Genomic DNA, 20,880 nt, shown 5'->3' with positions numbered 1-20,880 from the left:
TTCAATAAAAAAAACAAAGCATTTCATTGTTAGCATTGCTAATTATCAAATTCTTTTCAAAATCTCCACATTTTAAGCACAACCTTTCTTGTCGGCGACTGCGATTCATTTTGTGTTTTTCTTGTAGGAAGAGAGGAGAAGAGCAGCGAAGGCGAGGCGCGACACAGCATGTTGGAGCGGACGGTGCGGACAAACCAAGGGTTTCGCTTCTGAGAGCTGAGCAGGAGGCGCTCTCCTTAACGAACATCGTGGAAGACCTAACCATGAATGATTCATCGGTCAATACGAAGAAACACGCCAAGGTCAAAGAGCGGAGGCATAAAGGTGCCAAAGAAATACTCAACTGTGTTATTACAACATAATGATAATAATAAAAACATACTTCTTTATTAGAGAAATTATATGTATTTGTAGCCAGGCTTACATCAAATTGTGATGCGAATTTTGAGTGAATTTTAAAGATGTCGCAGAAAAGAAAATGCAAAAAGTCTTGCTTCCATCTGCTGGTTTGAAGTGAATCAACCAGGCCATGTAAATTGTAATTTCATCAGAAGTTGACACTACACTTGTTTGTAAAAAAAAAAAAAATACACGGTATAAGATGAGTTTTGTGCTTCTGGTAAGGCACAAACCCACCAGTGGATGAGAGTTTCCCACCCAGAGGTTACACTAGACTTTTTCGCTGTCCGTCATTTTGACAGACACAATAAAAAAAAATCCATCATAATTAAGTAAAAATAATGACACATTTCATTTTCCTTTTGTTTAATTAATATTCAACAAGCTGAACATCAAGCAGATGAATACATGTATCTCACACTTAAATTATGAACATGGACATGAAACGTTCACCTTCTTGTGCGTAATCAAATGTCTCAGGGTTTTGATATTGATCAGGAGGATAAATCTACACTCTCGAGCTGCACTTTACGCTGGAACTACAAACGGCAAGTTTTCAAATCAGGGAACATCTCTGAAGCAATTTGAAGGAAGGATGTGCTCCAAAGCATAACTTCAAGATAGTGAGATGTATTTAGTTCAGAGTTCAGGTCAGAGGTGATATTCAGATGGGATTTTTATTATTATTATCGTTGATTGATTTAATTACTTCTGCAATGTTCTCTAAACAAAATGTAGAGTGTTTTTGTTTTTCAAATTTTGCGTTACTTCAAAACCATCAAGGTATGAAAAACCTTGATGGAAACAGGACTACTGAGTCATATTTTTCCGAGTGAGCTATTGAATTGACTTTTACTTTTGCCTTGTCAGGCCAGAACATCAGGATTTCCAGAAGAAGTGTTGCAGCTGAGCGACAAGAAGCTTTGAGCTGCAGCTCCGCCCTGAGCGACCGCTCTCCACCCGAAGCCTCACAGCACAGCAGGCTGAAGAAGCTTCTCTCTCCCACCGGCTCCGGAGAACCCCCAACTCTTAAACTTACACCTCCCACAGCGGCCAAAGCTGCCGGAGAACGGTCTTCCTCTGTCGCGTCCGCTGTATCCGCAACGGCCTCCTCTGCAGACCGAGCTGAGGCGAACTCAAGAGACGGCAGAAAGAAAGAGCCTGCCACGACTGGTCACTCTTCGCGCAAGCACCGGAACCACAAAGAGCCAAGTTCAGAGGTCAGACATCAAGCTCCATCACTGAGGAGCAGCTCGTCTTTAGATCACAAAAGGCCCCGCAGGAAAACACAGCCTGGTGGGAGGGAGCATGAGAAGGAGCAGGTGAGGAGGAACGAGGCCGCCCGGATCATCCAGCGAGCGTGGCAGAGGTGAGGCTCCTACCTGGGTTGGATCTCGGTAATGTCAACGTGCTTTAACTGTACGAGCCATGTGGTGCCCTCATGTGTCTTCTCCCTCCTGTAACACCGACCCCCCAACCCTGAGCATTAACTGCTCTGGATGCCATCAGCAGGAGAGCGGTGGGGGAGAGAACGTGGGAGAGAGTGAGACCAGAAAGGCTGTAATCTAAATCTTTCATACAGCTTTAACAAGAGGCTAAAAGTTCAGCAGGGCTGCTCTAATAGCTACCAGCAGCCCCTCTCCCCTTCTTACGCTCGCTGTGTTCCTCTTAGAGGCTGCCAGTGCCCTGCAGGAGGCCCTCTGTTTCTCTGCAGCTTTCACATTTAAGTTGTATACATGCTGCTTATTAAGTGCTCTGAATAAACTGTTTACTTTGTTTACGCTTCGTGAACGTCGGTGTGGGGGCTCGCCAGCGTTTGGGCCTTTGAACGCAGTCTGAGATGGTTTTTTTGGTTGATTTCAGGTTCCGTGCACACAGGAAGACAGAGGTGAGGGCCTGTGAAGAAGCCGAGCAGAGCAAGTCGAGCTGCACCCCCGGAAGGAAAAAAGTGGAAAACAGAGCAGCAGCGCTTGGCAAACCTGCGTCGAGTAAAAGCTCTGTGCTGCAGAGCATCTATGGTAAGAGAACCAGGACGCTGCAAAACATCGTAAAACTCTTGTCATGTTACAACCTCAAAATATGATGTTTAATTAAAATTTTATGTGATTTCTGTGAAAAGTGTGGAAAGCGTTGTATTGAGCAGTCTTACTTTGATACCCCTAAATAAAATTTGTCAATCGGAATTAGAAAACAAACAGCATCAAGACCAAAGAGCACACAGACAAGTCTGGGATGGAGTCAGAGAGATTAAAAGCATTTAGGTTGCATACAACCTAAATGTATATATTTAATGAAGATTTTATCATTTCTGTTCAAGAAAAGGGAAATTGGCTAAAGTGTAAACTTACCAATACTAACAGGTAGATTCATAATCATAACTGAGACTTTGAAAAGTTTGCTGTATAATCTGGCAGAGCCTGCAGTATTTCACAAAGAAGAACCGGCAAATACATTTCTGATCAAAAATCAAAGATTATGGATATTTTACAAGAAATTTGTGCTGAAAAAAATCTAATCAAATCTCAACTTTGTAAATCATCTTCCAGCAGTTAGTTTACTTACAGGTTTGACTGCAGGGAGAGATTTGAATCAATCATATTGTTCTTTATCTTGAAAAATTTCTTGTTATGAGAAGAATTTTCATTCATCATAAAAATAAATTAATGAAGTTTGAACCTCCACAGAACTGACAGTATCGTCAGAGTTAGTTTTGCTCTTTTCTCCTCAGTTTGTTCCAGGAGTTTAGATTTTGTTGTGCTTTCTTGCACAATAACAATAAAGGAACTCTGATCCCGATAAGAGCATGAATAAAAATAATTACATTTGAAAATTTGATTAAATAAAGTTACTTTGTGCAGATTAGTGGTAAGAATCACTCTTTTTAAGCCTCTGGTATCATGACAAAGCCTATTTTCAAACATGTATGTTTTTTTAAGAGCGGATTTTGTGTTTGTGAGGCATGTAGACGCAGCCATTCAGTCGCCTAAAAAAGGATAAATACTTCTTTACCATCACTTTTTATTATTGCAATAAATACCTCAAAATATGGAGATAAGATTTGAAATTTTCATAGCCCACCATGAAATGCAGGCTTCTGAAAAACTGTTTAATTCGTTTATAGTATTTTTATTTTTCTGACTATTAGATCCCTCAGCAATTTTATTTTTAGATTCTGAGTAAAAACAATTAATTTCCATGTAGCTTTTATCATATAACTCTATATCAACACCAGAACCAGGCCTGAAACAACTCAACAGCTGTTTAAAAACAAATAGATTTTACCTCCATGTCTAAATATACTCATAGTGGCGTTAAGGTGCACTGAGGAGTTTACATAAAAATGCTCCCTGGAAAGCAAAACTCAAATGTTTTGAAAGGTAATGAAGCAGTCTTACTTTGAGGAATTTCTCCTGAGGAAATACTATACAACAGCTGCATTGGCTTTAAGCTGAGGTTTTCCAATCATGGGTAAATATTGGATATATTTTCTGCAGTTCGATCGCTGATGAATAAGCTAATGGTGTCAGTTTAATAGAAAAATAGTTGCTGCTGCTGTAGCTGCTGTAAGTACTGTGAAAGTGAAGTCGTGGGTTTGGATGAAAAGCGACAAGCTCTCAGGTGTAAGTACCAGTGTTCGTATCTGGACGCCATCAGCCGGGTTTTTCTGCTGCGGTTTCGCTCCCTCAGACAGGCCCGACCTTCACCGCACATCACCAGGTGATGATAGGAGGACAGGCAGAAACACACACAAACCCACGCGCTCTCCCTCCACCCTCAGACGGGCTGAAAGGGTCCTCGGTCCGGCTGTTCCCCCCACCACTCCCTTCTCATCGTCTCCCTCCCCCTTTCTCTGCCTCTGTCTCTCCTTCTCCCTACCTGACAGTTCCTGGCACTGTGAAAAGTTCAGCGCTGTCACGGGGAATGTCAAACGACTGCGTAGAGCTTTCCGCTCACCACACACACGCCTCACCATCCAATACACACGCACTCACACACCCTCACACATATTCTCACTTTTTCATTTCCACAAAGCAGAAGGATGTTTGTCACACTAATGCTGGTCGCTTTAAAGTAATAAACCATTTGACCTGTTTTCATTTTTCTTTTTTGAAAGGAGATTCATATTTTGCACTTTTTTGTTATTCAATTTGGGTCTAAACTGTTTCTAAAAACAGCCCAGGTGCTTAAAAAGCTCTGGAAAAAAAGTCATTTCAAAAACCTCCTAGTTGTTAAGTGACATCCTACGGGAACTGCGCCGTTACCTACCGCCGTTAGCAACCCCTGCCAAGCCCAGCCCCGTCACCTAGCAACCCAAGCTGAGTTCCAGCACATTTGGTCAGCTGTTTTTATCTCTGTATGTACTGGAAAAATAGTTTTATTGTTGACTAAATATTCAGAAAAGACGTTTGTATAATGTTCAGAGATGGTTGGTATAATTGCACATCTATTTGCATTTTCATGTGAAAGTGTAAATGTTGAGTTGGGGGACGTGGCTAGCTGCAGCTAATTTGGATTTAAAGTGACAAGAGGCCATCAAACAACTCATTCTATAATCTCATTGAATAAACAGGCCTTGTTTCGCCCATTAACTTGTTCAAGGAAGCATAATAGAGGTTAAATTTCAGATTTTGTGCCACTATTATTAGCCTTCAGGAGCTGTAAACAGCTCAGGACAGGAATTGGACCTACAGCAGCTACATTAAGGTTGAGGCCTCTGTATACAGTTTCTCTGGTCTACCACATGTTTCATTTCTCATCATTCTGAAATCAGCTAATTGTGGTGGTCAATTTCAGAATTGGGCAGTTGTGAGAGAAGGTCTGGGACTTGAACCCACAACAGCTGTGTCGAGTACATGGGCCATGTGCTCTACTCCCTGCGCCAAAGTTGGGGAACAATAGTCTGCTTGGGGGGGGGAAGAAAGGAAGGAAGGGGGAAGAAAGGGAGGGGAGAAGAAAGGGGAAGAGTGAGGCCGATCCCAGAGTCGCGAGTTCGATCCTACCAGTCGCCATACTATGTTTTAGTGAAAAGATTTCCCACAATTAATGTTTAAGTGTTATGAAGTAACGGCTGTTTTTTTGTATCTTGAAAACATTTTAAATGCTTTTTTGTACAGATAGTGTAGTACTGTAAACTAAAACCCAACACTTGTCATAAAAGGCTTTCTTTTTAAAACTTTGAATTGCTTAATTAATTTTGCTTTTTTATTCTGATATATTCAAATTAATGTGTTAAATTATACTGTATACTATATACTTGATGTATATTTTAATGTCCTTAATCATACCCAGTGCTTATTTTCATTTTTCACAGCAAAACAGTGACTGAAACTAAAATTGCAAGTGTCTTTCCTAAAGTACTTTGAGTGAAGTGAATGATATCTTTTTTCTAGTGTATGCTTAAATTACCAATAATTCAGAATTTGAAGCAGCTAATATTAACTCACAAAAGACCATAGACCTTATCGGTTTAAAAGAACCAAATATTTATTCAACAATTAAGACAGTGAATTAAACATTTTTAGTTAGTCCCAAAACATTGTAGCATTTGGATGCAACACATTTCCATTGAAGTCTCCCATTTCTTTTTCTTAACCAAGAAATTTGTGGTTTGCTGAAGGACTTAAATCCTTTTACTGTATGGTTTGTTGAATTACTTTGTGTACACAATGACAATAAGAATAAATATCTGTATCATTAACCCAAAACAAAATAAACACACTATGAACTAAATAAAACTTATATACAGTGAAGTTATTTAAAATAAAGAAAATGTTTATTTTTTCTTTTTAATTTGTTCCAGCCACTGCTCTTTAGTGAGACTTTCATTAGAGGGACAGTAAATTTGCCCTCTATATTGGCTGTGTCCTGTTTCAGCTATTCTAAACTGCCCGCATTTTTTGCATGTGTTGTGCAAAACTTTGCGAGTCAATTTTCGAGGTTCTCTACCAGGTTGAGCAGGGGCTGCTCTGGGAGCCAGAGCAGGGGCCAGAGCAGGGGCCAGAGCAGGGGCCAGAGCAGGGGCCACAGGATAAGCATGTGGAGGAGGGGTGGAGAGGTTCCACAAACTCTGTTGCTGTTGGGTAGTGAGGATAACAGATCCCTGTGGTGCCATTGGAGTAATTGCCACTAGCTGAGGCCTTTTGGGTGGGGCAGGGAGAAGCTGCCGCTGTCCTGATGGATTTGTCCCATCAGTGAATTGTAGCTTTCTTTTTAATTTTGACTGCCCCACAGTGTTGGATGGTAGCCTATATGTATGCAGTGGCCCTGAATGTGGTACGCCGTAATGCGGGCGTATATTTGCAGGCAGAAGCGGGTCAGCAGCTACAGAAAACTGGCTGGGAAGGTTTAGCCCTTGAAGTACCACAGCGGTCTCTTGCCTTTTGACCCTTCTGTTATGCCACTGAACCAGGGTGGTGTAGCTAACATCCACTAGCTGCAAATGTGTCTGCCCCATCACAGCTCCATTCGCCAGAATGAGCTGCCTGATCTTTCTATAGTCTTGTAGGATCAAATCCCACCTGGAGACTGTGCCTGCTCCTCTTTTCTTTGGACTACGATGGATATTGCACAGTCGGACAAAGATGGTCTCCACCAAGCGGCAGCAGTCTGGCCATTGGGCAGATGGGGCTGGAGTGGTTAGAGCATGCCTCTTTACACTCTCAACCCCAGGAGTAAATTCTTGCCTCTTCTTGGGGGACCGAAACCTCCCAGTGTTCAATCTTTCTTGATGTCTTGCAGCAAATACCGTTCTCTGTTTATCAAACTCCAGCAGGTTCTGCCACAGAGCAACAATGCAGCTCACCTAAACAGGAAAATAAAACAATTTTACATTAGGACAACAATATGCAAGTGAGGTGAAAGGCGTGTGCATGTCTGCAGCAAGCAACAATGCATGTTACTGACCTCCTGGTTGGTCAGCACCAGTGAGGTTTTGCTCCTTAGCTCCACCAGATACTCAGCCAAGCTGTCAACTTTGTCCAGGCCTGGTACACCGGCCTCATCTAAACCCTGAGAAAACATAAATAATGTTGAAGTTATTTGAAGTTTTATTAAATTTTTCTTCAATTCTACAGCTTACTATGAATGCCCACCTCTGACATAGGCTCAGCAATGCCAGGCTGGGTGGAGGCAGCAGACAGGGTGGAGGGAGCTGGCTGGGTGGAGGGAGCTGGCTGGGTGGAGGGAGCAGGCTGGGTGGAGGCAGCACGCTGGGTGGAGGCAGCAGACAGGGTGGAGGGAGCACGCTGGGTGGAGGCAGCAGGCTGGGTGGAGGGAGCTGGCTGGGTGGAGGCAGCACGCTGGGTGGAGGCAGCTGACTGAGTGGAGGCAGCTGACTGAGTGGAGGCAGCACGCTGGGTGGAGGCAGCACGCTGGGTGGAGGCAGCTGACTGAGTGGAGGCAGCAGGCTGGGTGGAGGCAGCAGGCTGGGTGGAGGGAGCTGGCTGGGTGGAGGCAGCAGGCTGGGTGGAGGCAGCAGACTGAGTGGAGGCAGCAGGCTGAGTGGAGGCAGCAGGCTGGGTGGAGGCAGCAGGCTGGGTGGAGGCAGCACGCTGGGTGGAGGGAGCTGGCTGGGTGGAGGCAGCACGCTGAGTGGAGGCAGCTGACTGAGTGGAGGCAGCTGACTGAGTGGAGGCAGCTGACTGAGTGGAGGCAGCACGCTGAGTGGAGGCAGCTGGCTGGGTGGAGGGAGCTGGCTGGGTGGAGGCAGCAGGCTGGGAGGAGGATTCGAGATGTGATGTAGCTGAGAAAAGGGTCTCATCGTCTAGCTCTGATACTAGAAAGTCCAAAGCTTCTTCGTCCACAAAGCCTTCATCTTCCTCTGCTACATTAGCCTCCACATCTTCCAGCAGAACATCTGTCTCTTCTGAGTCAGGCTGGGGTTTCAGTGGCTTTCCTGTTTGACTTAGAAGGTAGTCAACGCCCAGTAGCTCACCTATGGAAAATCAAACATATTGATAGTAAAACATTCCAAAACATGTTACATATTATTGATTTTTTTATACTATAGTTTATCTTAAACTGTTTATCCTTCACATATTTCATTTGTACCTGTGTACTTTGAAGGGGGCATAAATTGTGGGACGTACTCTCGTCCCAGCACCTTCAAGCTGTTCTGATTTATGGACTGAGTCATGTCTCCAGCATATGTCAGAAGAGACGATGGTTTGTTGGTCACTGCTGCAGAACCCCGATCCTGATTCCATCTATTCAGGCCTTCCAGGAGGTAGAGCTGGAAATTCAGTAAGTTTGCACTGGTTCCTGTAAAAAAAGGAAAAAAACAACACATCATATTAATGTCTTTGAAACAATACTGGTTGATCCAGTTTTGCAAAAAATATACAGTAAAGTGTTGTAGTCATGTTAGAAAGCGACTTACCTGGAATAAACCTGTTTAAATGACAATGAAATGACTCCAGGGATGTAGAGCCTCGTGAACAGCGATAACGTGTCAACTTGATTCCGCTCTTGTTGACACTGCCCACCTCAGTGTACAACTGAATCCCTGCAACATCCTGAATGCATTTCACATGCCGTTTTTGGACACCCCAGATGTGTTTTATCCTGACTTCATCCAGTAAGGGAACCCCCATCAAATCTCTCCCTTTTGGACCATTCAGCTCCTCCAGCAGTCGTTCAATAAGGACAGTAGTGATGTCCTCTCCCCGTGTCCTCCTACGACAGAAATTACTCAACTCCTTCTTGGTTATCTGCCTGTCCACCATGGTGTTGGTTATACCTGGCCTCTGTTCCTGCTGGAGCTGCCTTTCTTTCGCTCGTCGAAGAAGGTCAAGGTCCCCTGCATCCCACTCAAAAATGCAGGAGGACAGTGCCCGCATGAAAGCAGGATACAGAGGGTGGGCATCCGTGGTACAACCAACAGCCAGCCTCCGCATAAAGTGCCAAATGTCCAGGCGAATGTAAATATCTGGCCACCCTCCAAACCTGGCCTGCAGCTTGCTGAGGCCTTCACTAATACAGCAGCCACAGTCCACATACAGCACCTTTGGAGGTGCAGCCCCAGCCTGGCGGTACCGCTCCATCAGTATGCATTTACATTTTAACTTAAAATGTTACTACTATATTATAAAATAAAATGTGTCCTTACTCTTGCACTCAGAACATGACATCATTATGTCGCCCTTTTATTTAACCCACAATATATTATTTTAGCTGATGTACAATTATAAATACGAAATCTGTTTGAACGACAACAGACAATAAACAATATTAATGGGTACTCACAGCAAGATCGTTTAGGTCGAGAGATCAATGATGTGATGACGAATCCTTCTTCAACGAAGCTAGGCTACTGACATCTGACTTTCAGAATCTTCCAACGGTTTTTATTTTTAAAAATAAAATTCGAAATTTGTTTTGTTTGTGGTGGTGGGGGGCGTGAGGGCGTCTGAGGGAGGGAGGGGTCACGGTGATTGGCCGATTTCCATTGTGAGCGCGGACATTGATAGGTTCGCATGTCGCCACGGTGATTGGCCGATTTCCATTGTGAGCGCGGACATTGATAGGTTCGCATGTCGCCACGGTGATTGGCCGATTTCCATTGTGAGCGCGGACATTGATAGGCTCGGTCCATTATGAGGCGGTACGACATTGGCTAAACCGTTCAATGTGAGAATGGAGAGGGGCAAGCGCCATTGGAGGAGAAACACCGACTAACAGCCTTTGACATGTGTTGATATGTGACAGTACACATATAAAGACACGAGGACATAGGTGTGGACCTGGGCTGGATGAACCGGTCTTACAGGACTCACTGTCATGATCCACCCTTGGCTCACTGAATTCAGAAATGATGGGGTTAAAAACCAACTCCCAATGTCCTTCCTTCAGGCAACTCTATGGCGAGACGAGGACGCTCGCTTCAGGGCTCTCAGCCTCACCTCTTGCTGAACGTTCCCCTACGCACCCAGAGTCAGTGTAAGTGCTTACATCCTCACACAAACCGCTCTTTACCGCCTTTGAGGCTCTTAAACTTGATCTTCTGCTTGTGTTTCAGTGGGCGGTTTAGACTGCATTCACCTGACCGGCGCCTTGACTCAAGCCAAGCTGTACTCCTACCACCTGAGACCACAGAGCGCAGGACAGGGGACGAGAGGACGGGGCAAACACTGAACACACACACTGCGTTTACCAACAGTGCATTGGATAAACAGATTTCAGTGTATTTTATTGGGTTTTTATGAGGTAGACTACCACATAGCTTCTGTAATCTTGAAGTAAAAATCTAAAAAAAAAAAAAAGATACGGCATGTTTTTTGTTTTTCAGCTTCAAGACGTTTGGGGTTCATCTAAACATTGAAATATCTGGGCAGGTTGCATGGAGGACATTGCAACATATTAGTTTAAATGACTACTGAACTTTGACTGGGACACCTTAGGGCTAGGTAATTAATCCATTTTAATCTATTAATCAAATTTTTGGTTTTTGAAGATTTCATTTTTGGAAAATCTGAATCCCCCCCCACTGCTATCTTGTTTGATAAGCGTGTTTTACAGCTTTTTTGACTTTTGGAAATTTTCTGAGTTTCAAATATCTACAATGGCCCTAATATGCCATCATAAAAATCTTTATATTTAAACTATATCCTTTGTATTTTTTTTAATTTTTTTTCTCCTTGGGACTTTGATGTCAGGCTAAAGTTTGAGTAACGGCAAGTTCTTTCCTTGAAAATTTCAGAGATTAATCTAAAAATTTCTACGTTTTTTTAAACAATTTTTTAAAAAGGAGTAAATTTCAATTTTAAATGAGTAAATTTCCACCAAAAAACTTTTTTCTTTCCATCTATACTGGCATTAATACACTGTCATAGAGATTAAATAGTTCTGCTGTGACAAAATTTAAGACTTGGGATTCATATATTTAAAGCCAACTTGCATCTATGTAAAATAAATTTAAGACATTTTGATTCCTCATTTTTTGGTACATAAATTTGAGGCTCTTAAGGGCGCGGAGACCGCAGAGACACCGGCCCTGAAGTTGAAGACCTTCGATGCTTGAAGGTTTGAAGTTGTGCAAAATTTTTAGTTGGGATTGAACCTGACAAACGGTAGGAGGCTTGCAGGGTTATGAATATTTCTGCAACGCAGCAGTTTGTTTTCTCAGCTGGCTGTCAGTCTCACTTCGTCAGACTTTACTGCACACAATGTTGGCTCAACGTGCCGGGCTTTCTAAAATTAAGTCATGTGACATCAGAGCCGTGACCTCACAGGGTGGGGTTAAATCTACAGAAATGGCGTGTGTAAAAGATAACCTTTCATCCAGTACGGAGGGAGTGCATACACACTGCTCCCCCTCAGTCTCCATTGCTGTCATACACACACACACCAAGATAACCTTTCCTCGCTACGGAGAATGAGGTAGTCTATCAACAGCCGGTCATACAGATAGCCCACCTGCAGCAGTCCAGACACACACTCTACACATCGGTCTGTTCTTTAAACGTTTTCCCTTTCAAAAGAAACGTGCATGTCTGAATTAGGCCTTCATTATCAGAGCTGTGTCATTTTATAAATTAATTAAATATTAAACTGAATCTTATAGCGCTATGTAAAAGACAGATAAAATAAAAAGCTGAGGTTACCTTCGACTTTTATTTTCCTTTATTCTATTTTTTTAAACAAAGGTTTTCTAAGCTTCATTAAAGACTGAGGGAACAATCAGAACAGGCACAGCAAAACATGAAGTTTATGTGAACTACGAGTAAAAAAGAAAAAAAAAGTTTTTTGATTCCATCTCTGCTAAATGAATGGCGTTAGTACATGTCTCTGAGGCCCATGCTTCCACGGTGTGCAGAGGAGCCGTGAGCCACGGTGACGCTGTAACAGTAGAGCAAATCTGTCAGCCACTGCTCTCTGGTTGCTCCCCGGAAAAACCTCTAAAAACACAAATATGCAGAACGTAAACAGTTTGTCTACTCCCTAACTCTCATGTCTACCAGTAAGTTCAACGGGAGCGCCGAGATTGTTTACCGTTAGATTCTGGATAAGCTCTTGCAGCAGCACAGCGTTGGCCATCAGTTGGTTGTGCAGCGGCGTGTGCTGCAGCAGCATCGAGAGGATCTGGCCGAGCTGCGGCAGCTCCTCTGCACTCAGGTCTCCAACGTGCATCGACTGCAGAACGATCCGCAGCAGGCGAGGGACGCTGCTGAGTGCCGTCACACAGGAACTCCAGATTGCCTCCCTGAAGACAAAGAGGCTTTAAAACTGTCCGGTAAAGTAACTTAATGTCTAGATCTCTAGTTAAGGTTTGGTGAGAAATGGAACATGGTGCTATCTAAAATATCTATCCCAATCATCCATCCCATATTTTAACTACTGAACTTCTGTATTTCTAAGTTTTGCCACTCAAGACTCCAGAAATGAACTGCGAAATGAGCTGTGATAGGAACCCTGGGAATCTCTCTAAGCAGCAAACTTGCCGTCTTGTCCCCCAGAATGCACCTTTTGTGGTTGGTTTCAGTGGGGGCGTGCTGCTGCATGATGACCAGCAGCACCAGCAGGCTGAGGCAGCACTGGGACAGGAAACGCAGCACCTGCTCGGCGGGCAGGATGGACAGGTCTAATAGTCTGGAAACGGCTCTCAGCAGCCCGGCTGCCATGCTGTCAGGAACAACCTCCAACTTCATCTAAGACAAAAAAAAATAATAATAAGGTCTTGATTAGAAATTCAGAGCACACAGAGATAAACAGGCATAGACTGAACTGAACTGTTCTTATGATAGCAAAGCAGATGTCTGAACACCTACCAGGTATCTGAAGATGCCATTTTGCAGAATGTCAAAGCATTGCGACTTTGATCCGATGGTTTCCAGAGAGTGACACACATCCTGTGGACCAAACATATTTACACCATTTACAGTGAGGTTTTTTGCTAATGTAGAGCCAACGATGTTCAGTGTACAGTAGACATTAGGTGTTTTCACACCAGATAGTCCAATACACTCGATCTGATTGGGGACCAAAATTTAAGCATTTGTTACTTGAGCGGTTAAATCAAAACTTGAGAATTAGATTGTCATATGTAAAACCAACTTACATTTTCTTTAATGAATTTAAAACATTTTAAGGTCTTAATTTTAGACACATTAAGACTTTTTAAGAATACACAGACAGCCTGGTTTCCTTCCAACATATTTTCTTTTTTGTTGAAGGTCACTGGATAATTATCACCTTTAAGGTACGAAAGTTTTGAAAACAACTGATCATGTTCTTTGGATGGTAGCCTTTTGAAAGCCACTGCATGTCCAAAACCAACATGTTGTTCCTATTCATCCATGTTTGCAGGAAAGAAGAATCAAGTAATGATGTTTGAACAATTAAACAGCTGCCTAATGACGGCCAGCTTTACCTTGCGTTACTCTCCACCTGTTTGAAATAATTTCAGGTCTTCTTGCTGCCAAACGTTTTAAGAGTGAAAAATAAGACTTTGCTTTTCTTCATTAACTTGAAAATCCAAATCAAATTTCTCATTACCTTTTATCAAATTGAGGTGCGAGAGCCTGCGTTTCTGAACGCTGCACCTGTCGGCACCCACCCCCCACCCGTCATTAAAAACAATCCCGTCTCATTAGCCGAACCAGACCTGACACGGTCCGTTTCGTAACGCTGCCATCGCGTGTCCCCCGCCCCCCGCTTCGGCTGTGATTGACTCAGACAGGAAGATGAGAGAAGAGGGATCTGAGGCTTTAATTGAGGAGGCTGAATTAGTGATTATAAGCCCCCCCGACCAGCTCACACACACTTGCCCCAGGGCGCAGTTAGGTTAGTGGTAATTTCTGTGCAGAAATGTCACTCTACCATCATGCCACAGGCTCTCATTACCATTTGTGCATATCGACTACGCCTGATAACCGCGCATCTCCAACCTGCGCAACATGATAAAGGGTCCCCTCTCAGCAGGAGCGCAGTGATAAAACTTCTATCCTCTGAGCTCTTTGTGGGGGACAGAGAGAGACCAGGGGGGGGACTGAAAGACCACAGCTATGTCCAGAATATCAAAACTTAACAATTTTCAGAACCGCATCCGTGGCGGTTTCACTATGTGCACGAAGCCGACTGGTGAGGGGAGAGTTCGCACCTCGACAACATCCCAGTGGTGTGTGAACTGCTCCAGCGGCGTTTGGTACAGGCAGAGGGGGGAGAGCGAGGAGGGCAGCAGGGTGGTCTCATCGTCCTGCAGGGCGGCGAGGTGTTCGGACGAGAAGCCCGCCAGGGTCGAGAACAGGAAGCTGATGTAGTCGACGTCCTGCAGAGCTGCTTCCTGGCTCCCGACCGACCAGCCGCTGAGAGAGGACCTGAGGAGCAAAATCAGATAGCGTCCTAAACAATAAATACTGAACAGTCTGTTTTCACAGAACACAGCACTCGCAAAGTTATGCAGCTTCTTTCAGAAAAAAACTGAATATGCTCTTCCTCTTTTAATCACATCTAGAAATTATCAGTTTCATAAGAGCAAAAATATTTATCAGAGCCAAAAACGCACGTAAACACAGTTATGAAAAATGGCTCCTTGTCCTCAGGGAGGATGCATGTATAACCACAGGAAATGTGTGTGAATAACTGTGTGTGTTTTAGAAAGCCTGGGAGGCACATGCAGGCAGTGCACTCAATACTCCATGACGATGCTGCATTCCAGCCTCCCAAAGAACTCTTTGTATCAAATCCATTATGCACACATCCCATCCCATGTGAACTCTACAATCTCACCGCTCAAAATTTGTGTAACACTGGCCCACTGACACTGACACCACTGGCAAAACAGGTCAGAATCAACATGGCAGGCAAAGGTGAGTTGCTGCAAGAACTCGCTTCTATGCTGATTACTATGTTGAATGTAAAATAAATGGGAAATTTGCACCTGAAGAGAAAAAGATGCAGTTAACAGATTTGATGGACAGTGAAAGCACTATACTGCCATCTTGTGGTGGCCGGTGATTTTGCGTTTGTCCCCCTGGGGTTCAAACGTTTTTACATTTTATCACCACAGAACAGAGAACTTGAACAGATTTTATTGGGACTTTATGTGGCAGTCCGACACATAGTAGTAAATATAAGTAGTATATACCTGGCTTTCAACATTTTTCCAAGTAAAACCTTTTACTATAATTACAACTGTAAATATTTTTGGTTTATGTCTACCAGTTTTGCACATTTAGAGACTGAAAATGTTCTGATTCTTCTTTGGTCTATCTCAAGAGCAAATCTTGCTACAAATTCCTAATTGGATTTAGTCCTTGATTTTCACTCACACACACACACGACCATCTTCCTTAATAAAACTATCCCCACATCGCGATCCTGCCACCACCTTGTTTCACTGTGGGGATGGTATTTACTTTAGTAATCGGATATTCTGACAATTAATTGGATTTAAAAGTGGAACATTCTGCAGATTTTTCATTGAAGCATTTAAGCTTATTTTATACAATAATAAAAATATTTAAAAATATAAATAAACAAATATTTCAATTATTTTTTTCTAAATAACAAGAACATTTTATTGCCTAAAAAGAAATGCCAGTCTTTCTTTAGCAAAGGATGAATATGTAACTAAATCCCTACACTGGCTCCCTGTAGCTCAAAGAATAGACTTTAAAATACTGTTGTTAGTTTACAAATCACTGAACAGCTTAGCACCACAATACATTAAATATCTGCTGTTGTTGTATCAACCTTCCAGACCTCTCAGGTCTTCCGGTTCTGGTCTGCTCTGCATCCCCAGAACCAGAACCAAACGAGGAGAAGCAGCTTTCAGCATCTATGCACCACAAATTTGGAACAAACTTCCAGAAAACTGTAAAACAGCTGAAACACTGACTTCCTTTAAATCTCAACTAAAAACCCACCTGTTTAGGATTGTATTTGAAATGTAATCAATTACAAATGTATTGATGGAACTTGACTTAATGATTGATTCTATGTTGCATTGTGTTTCTGTGTTTGTAATGATGTAAAGCACTTTGAAAAGCCTTGCTGCTAAAATGTGCTATACAAATAAAATTTGATTGATTGATTGATAAATAAAAAAAAAACGACATAAATACTTAAATAAACCACTCCGCTTCACTTCACATTATTACAGTACAGGGTTGATCTGTTGACTATTTTTTCAATTAACTAATTAGTAATTAGAGAGAAAAAGTTGCTTAATTCAGAATTTGAACCAAGTAAAGCTAAAACTATATATCTTGCAGGAGTTCTGGGTAGAACATATCTATAAACTAAGAAGGTTTAAATGCAAAATATGTATTTTTTTTGTACAGTATTGGTTTAGTTACTGATCTGGGTGTCTTGTTCTTTTAGCAAATGATTTCCAGGGTGATGTGCTGGGTTAGCTTTCCACCACATATATAACTGCATACAGGTGGACTTTATTGACCAATCAGGTGACTAATGAAGAAAGCTGGCTGAACTGGGTTTCAGATAGGGGTGTCAGAATAAAGGGGTTGAATAAAAATGCAAGCAGGGCCAAAATTTAACAGAATCTGTGGCAGGACTTGAAAATGAATGTTCAACAGAGGCTCTCCATTCAGTCTGAGCCAGAGCTTACTCACAAAGATTAATGGGGGGAAAAAGACTCATTTTTGTCTCATCTGACCGGAGCACCTTCTCCCACGTGTCTGCTGTGTCCCTGACATGTCTGGTGATAAACTACAAACTGGAACTCTTATTGTTTTCTCTCAACGCAGGCTTTTGTTTTGCAACTCATCCATAAAGCTCTGATTTGTAGACCAACTTTTTTCCTTTTCAAAGACTCTCCCACCTGAGCTGTGGATCTCTGCAGCCTCTACAGAAAAATTCAGATCATATTTCGCAATCATGCAATAGTTTATGTTGGTCTGATGCGTAAAATCCAAATAAAAAACATTTCAATTTGCAGTGCCAACATAAAATGTGAAAATTTTGTCGTTTCTACAAGATACTGCAGTGGCAATGTGATTTAAAATGCATCACTGAACAGCTCAGATTGGACGCTCACCTAAAGTGTAGGATACGGATGAGGGAGGCGGCGAGGGTCGCAGAGATGCGTCCGGCGGTGCAGCAGCCGCTCAGATTGGCCAGCAGAGGCTGGGGCATTTTGGGGAGAAAGTAGAGCAGCTGCACCATTCGCTGCTGGGACTCTGCTGGTAGCAGCACCACAACTCCGTCCTGAGGATCTTCACACAGACGAACAATGTTGTTTTAACACGCTGCACTCTCAGAGGTTTACAAAACAGTGATACTTGGATTATTCATTAATTGTGAAAAACAAAAACAAAAAGAACAGAAAAACTTCTACTGTAAGGGTGCAGACAATTTCTATGTGTGTGTGTGTGTGTGTGTGTGTGTGTTGGTTTGTTTCTCTGACGCACATGCTGATGTCAAAAGATCTCAGACAAAAGGAGTCCTGTGATGGAGGACTGCGCTCTGTCGGACCTCCTCCTCCCTTTGGCTCCGTGTGTGTGTCACACATCCGCCTCACTATCTACTCATCCTCTGAGCTGCGCACATGAACACGCCGTAACTTCAACATGCAAGCAGTCTGAAGATTAATGTGTGGAGTAATACCGCCCCCTGGGGGACAAATAATGTCTGTAGACATTTTCATGATAACTGCAAAAATAAAGCTTTCATTCTTAAAAAAAAAAAAAAAAACTGATGAGAGAAGGCACATGGCTGAGTATGCAATGTTGGAACTTCATTCACAAAAATGAAACGGTAGCTATAGTCTTCAATGTTCTAATATTGCCACAGTTCAATGGGATTTTCAGACCAATTTATGATCCATCACAGACCCAGAAGTTCCCATATTAGATCTCTTAATGGACAAGTAAAGAAACCTCTGCCTGATCCAAACAAGCCGTACTGTTCAGTGTTTTCCTAACTGTCCTTTCATGAACTTTAACCTGGACCAAGCAGACTGTGGCCAGTGGAGTCTGCAGGAACATCAGACTGTCTTTGTTCATGCAATTTTTTTTACTTGATTATATATTTGAACTAAAATGTCAGGCTTTTCTCTTGAGTTTTATTTAATTCTGAACATTTGAAAAGAAAATGTCATTCTTTAACTACTTGAATAGTAATCACTTCTTATCTGTAGGTAGGGTTGCTTAAACCGAACCAAAATTAAAACCAACAGCTCCATCACAACCTGAGTTTAAAGTTCTCTAAAGTCAAAAAAAGAACTAAAATTGCCCCTATAAAAAAAAGCAAACAAACAAAAAAACGAGTCAGTCACTAAACCAAAAAAATTAATTTTACTGGATAAAATGTTCAAATTTTATCCACATTATGTGAAAATCAAAGCATGTCTCTTAAACTGAAAAACAAAACCTAAATGTATAAAACATTTTTAGGTTTTTGTCTTTTAGAGGAAAGAAGAGAAAATTAAGAAGACAAATATCTGCCTTAGATATAGACATTTATTCAAACTTATTTCCCCTATACTTGTTCAGACCTGAAAAATATTAAAATCAAAATTACAGAAGTAATTTGCAAGCGGCTGAAAAGAAGCAGATTGGCTGCAGTTCAGTATGATTATAGATTTCAGTGTTTGGGAAAACATTGAATGCTATTTCAGAGCCTCCAACGTTCCCATAATCATCATAACAGGCGATCTCACCGTAGAGCCTGCATGCGTATGTCTGCAGACTGTTGAGAAGCTCTTTGTTTCCTCGGGAAGCTGCAGCATGGATGGAAACGATCAGCTGAGCAGACAGAGCTGGGTTACGGTGGCCCAGCTGGGACAACTGAACAGGAAGAGAGGCCAGCCAGCGACACAACACCTTGCTCCTTCAGGCAGAGATGGACAGTTGGACACGTTCACATCAACTCCACCACATAAATCAGACTTGAGCAGATGATCTGCGGTGTTGACATCTTCTCTGGTTACCTGGCAATGTGTGTGTGTTCTTGCTCCTGCAGGTAGAGTTTGCTGTAGAAGGAGAGCAGCAGCGATCTCGTCTGCAGCGGCAGGTTCTTCTGCTTATAGTAGATGTAAACAGCCGCCAGCAGCTCCTCTGTCACTGCTGCACAGATACAACACAGAGCACGGGTTTTCAGGCTAATTATTTCAATATAACTGATTATTTTATCTTGTTTAGACACATTTTCATATTTAAAAAATTTCCAGATACAAAATTTCTTGATTTATGCCCAATTTTTCATCCTCATGTTTGTTTCCTTAGCCATTTTTATAATGTTCTGACATCTTCTTTGGCCTTATTTAGGATCAATTTAGGTCTAATGTGCTAACTAATTCTATAGATTTTAACACGTTAAAATTTTAAAGCACTTAATTACTTTTTTGTTTTAATACAAAACTTCACAGTCTGAACCTTTGCATTCGTGCGTTTCTAATTCACCCATAAATCCGACACACAAGCGACAAACATTGGTGGAAAACAAAGCTGCTTCTTTTGGCCCACTAAGGGTTAATTTTTGTTTCAAAAATTATCTATCCAAAGCTATGCAAGGCTAAAATACCATGTCAATGCAAAACATGCAGCGGCAAGCACAGACGTCCCCAAACAGTAATGTCAGCCTCCACAGTTCCCATTTCTAAATTAGTATTATTTCAGTGAAAAAATACTAAAGGTATTGTGCTGAAGGGCCATTTAACTTACTGAATTTCTTTTTTGGCATCCAAACTTACTTTAAAATCTACAACCCTCAGTCTTTAAGACACCTTTATTTGGTTTGTTAAGTATCTACTACAGTTTACCGGGGTGAGTGTGACACATACGGCCACGCCGCCTACAATGGACTCTTGTAGTCGCATTAAGCTCACGCCTCTGCGTTGATGAAATCATGCGCATGCTTACCTCGGCTCTGCTGCGTGAGCACCATCTTCCACACGGTGCGCAGCAGCATGTGTAGCTGCCTGTAGCTCAGCTTCACACCGTTGCCCAGGGTGTCCCGAACAAAAGCCCTCAGAGGTGACAGCCAGTCCCCGTCTGCCTCGTGACCGAGGCCCTGCTTCTGGCTGAGAGACACCATGACCTGGCAGAGCGTGATGTTTAATGCCAGGGGCTCTACGGTGGAAGAAGGGACGGCCGCTGTCTGTTTGCTCCTGCAGAGAGGAAAGTAAAGTGTCGGCAAATTCAAACATCTACTGATATCCGACTACAGAAAATTAGTCGAGAAAAAGCAGAGCTAGCTTTAGAAAGCTCCCTGTTTGGTTCCAGTCTGATTTGAAATATGAAATGTCTGATTTAAAAGCATCCATCACTGAAAGACGCAAAAATAATATGGGCATTTTCTAGCAATGTACACTAATAAAGTACTATGCAGACACTCAAATGTTTTTATATTTGACCTCATTCTAACTTTTACTACTTTCATTTTATTGTGATTTTATGTGATAGAACAACACATCAACATTTCTCTTTCAAGTGTTTACAAATGTTCGTCGGAGAACTGGACCCTGAAGTAGCTCTTATAATGAGCTCAGGAGATGCACAGTTCCACCAGGTGTTGGCTAAT

The 20,880-nt window shown here is 42.4% G+C and overlaps 3 protein-coding genes across 7 annotated transcripts in view; 1 reads left to right on the top strand and 2 right to left on the bottom strand.

Annotated features, from left to right (window-relative positions):
• The window catches only part of invs (inversin), a 35,588-nt gene extending 24,257 nt beyond the window's left edge, over nucleotides 1–11,331 (top strand). For 2 of the 4 annotated variants that reach the window (XM_032559195.1, XM_032559196.1), the window contains exons 15-19: nucleotides 128–324; nucleotides 1,270–1,768; nucleotides 2,263–2,417; nucleotides 10,249–10,335; nucleotides 10,415–11,331. In XM_032559195.1, coding sequence (XP_032415086.1) covers nucleotides 128–324; nucleotides 1,270–1,768; nucleotides 2,263–2,417; nucleotides 10,249–10,335; nucleotides 10,415–10,530 — 1,054 coding nt within the window. In that variant the 3' untranslated portion in view covers nucleotides 10,531–11,331. The remainder of the gene's footprint in view (nucleotides 1–127; nucleotides 325–1,269; nucleotides 1,769–2,262; nucleotides 2,418–10,248; nucleotides 10,336–10,414) is intronic. The other 2 variants (XR_004338784.1, XR_004338783.1) reach the window with 2 other exon arrangements.
• LOC116717683 (uncharacterized) lies at nucleotides 8,361–9,987 on the bottom strand. The gene is made up of 2 exons (XM_032559228.1): nucleotides 8,777–9,987; nucleotides 8,361–8,658 (listed from the first exon to the last, which is right to left on the bottom strand). Exons 1-2 carry the CDS (start codon nucleotides 9,438–9,440, stop codon nucleotides 8,423–8,425), a joined length of 900 nt encoding a protein of 299 aa, XP_032415119.1. The 5' UTR covers nucleotides 9,441–9,987; the 3' UTR covers nucleotides 8,361–8,422.
• A 669-nt stretch (nucleotides 11,332–12,000) lies between the features above and the next one.
• tex10 (testis expressed 10) overlaps nucleotides 12,001–20,880 on the bottom strand; it is a 13,035-nt gene continuing 4,155 nt past the window's right edge. For both annotated transcript variants that reach the window (XM_032559198.1, XM_032559197.1), the window contains exons 8-16: nucleotides 20,220–20,467; nucleotides 19,289–19,424; nucleotides 19,019–19,188; nucleotides 17,396–17,573; nucleotides 14,495–14,711; nucleotides 13,164–13,244; nucleotides 12,859–13,043; nucleotides 12,388–12,598; nucleotides 12,001–12,293 (exon numbers count right to left, since the gene is read on the bottom strand). In XM_032559198.1, coding sequence (XP_032415089.1) covers nucleotides 12,171–12,293; nucleotides 12,388–12,598; nucleotides 12,859–13,043; nucleotides 13,164–13,244; nucleotides 14,495–14,711; nucleotides 17,396–17,573; nucleotides 19,019–19,188; nucleotides 19,289–19,424; nucleotides 20,220–20,467 — 1,549 coding nt within the window. In that variant the 3' untranslated portion in view covers nucleotides 12,001–12,170. The remainder of the gene's footprint in view (nucleotides 12,294–12,387; nucleotides 12,599–12,858; nucleotides 13,044–13,163; nucleotides 13,245–14,494; nucleotides 14,712–17,395; nucleotides 17,574–19,018; nucleotides 19,189–19,288; nucleotides 19,425–20,219; nucleotides 20,468–20,880) is intronic.

The sequence above is a fragment of the Xiphophorus hellerii genome, chromosome 3 (genome assembly GCF_003331165.1).
Source record: "Xiphophorus hellerii strain 12219 chromosome 3, Xiphophorus_hellerii-4.1, whole genome shotgun sequence".
NCBI lineage: Eukaryota > Metazoa > Chordata > Actinopteri > Cyprinodontiformes > Poeciliidae > Xiphophorus > Xiphophorus hellerii.
The sequence above is the reverse complement of the archived record's forward strand: the minus strand, read 5'-3'. Positions and strand labels throughout refer to the sequence as shown.

Bases quoted from the DNA above. Each gene is read 5' to 3' on its own strand.
- LOC116717683 (XM_032559228.1), bottom strand. From the start codon at position 9,440: ATGGAGCGGTACCGCCAGGCTGGGGCTGCACCTCCAAAGGTGCTGTAT. The intron at 8,659-8,776 runs GTAAGTCGCTTT...CTTTTTTTACAG, and splicing joins TTTAAACAGGTTTATTCCAG to GAACCAGTGCAAACTTACTG.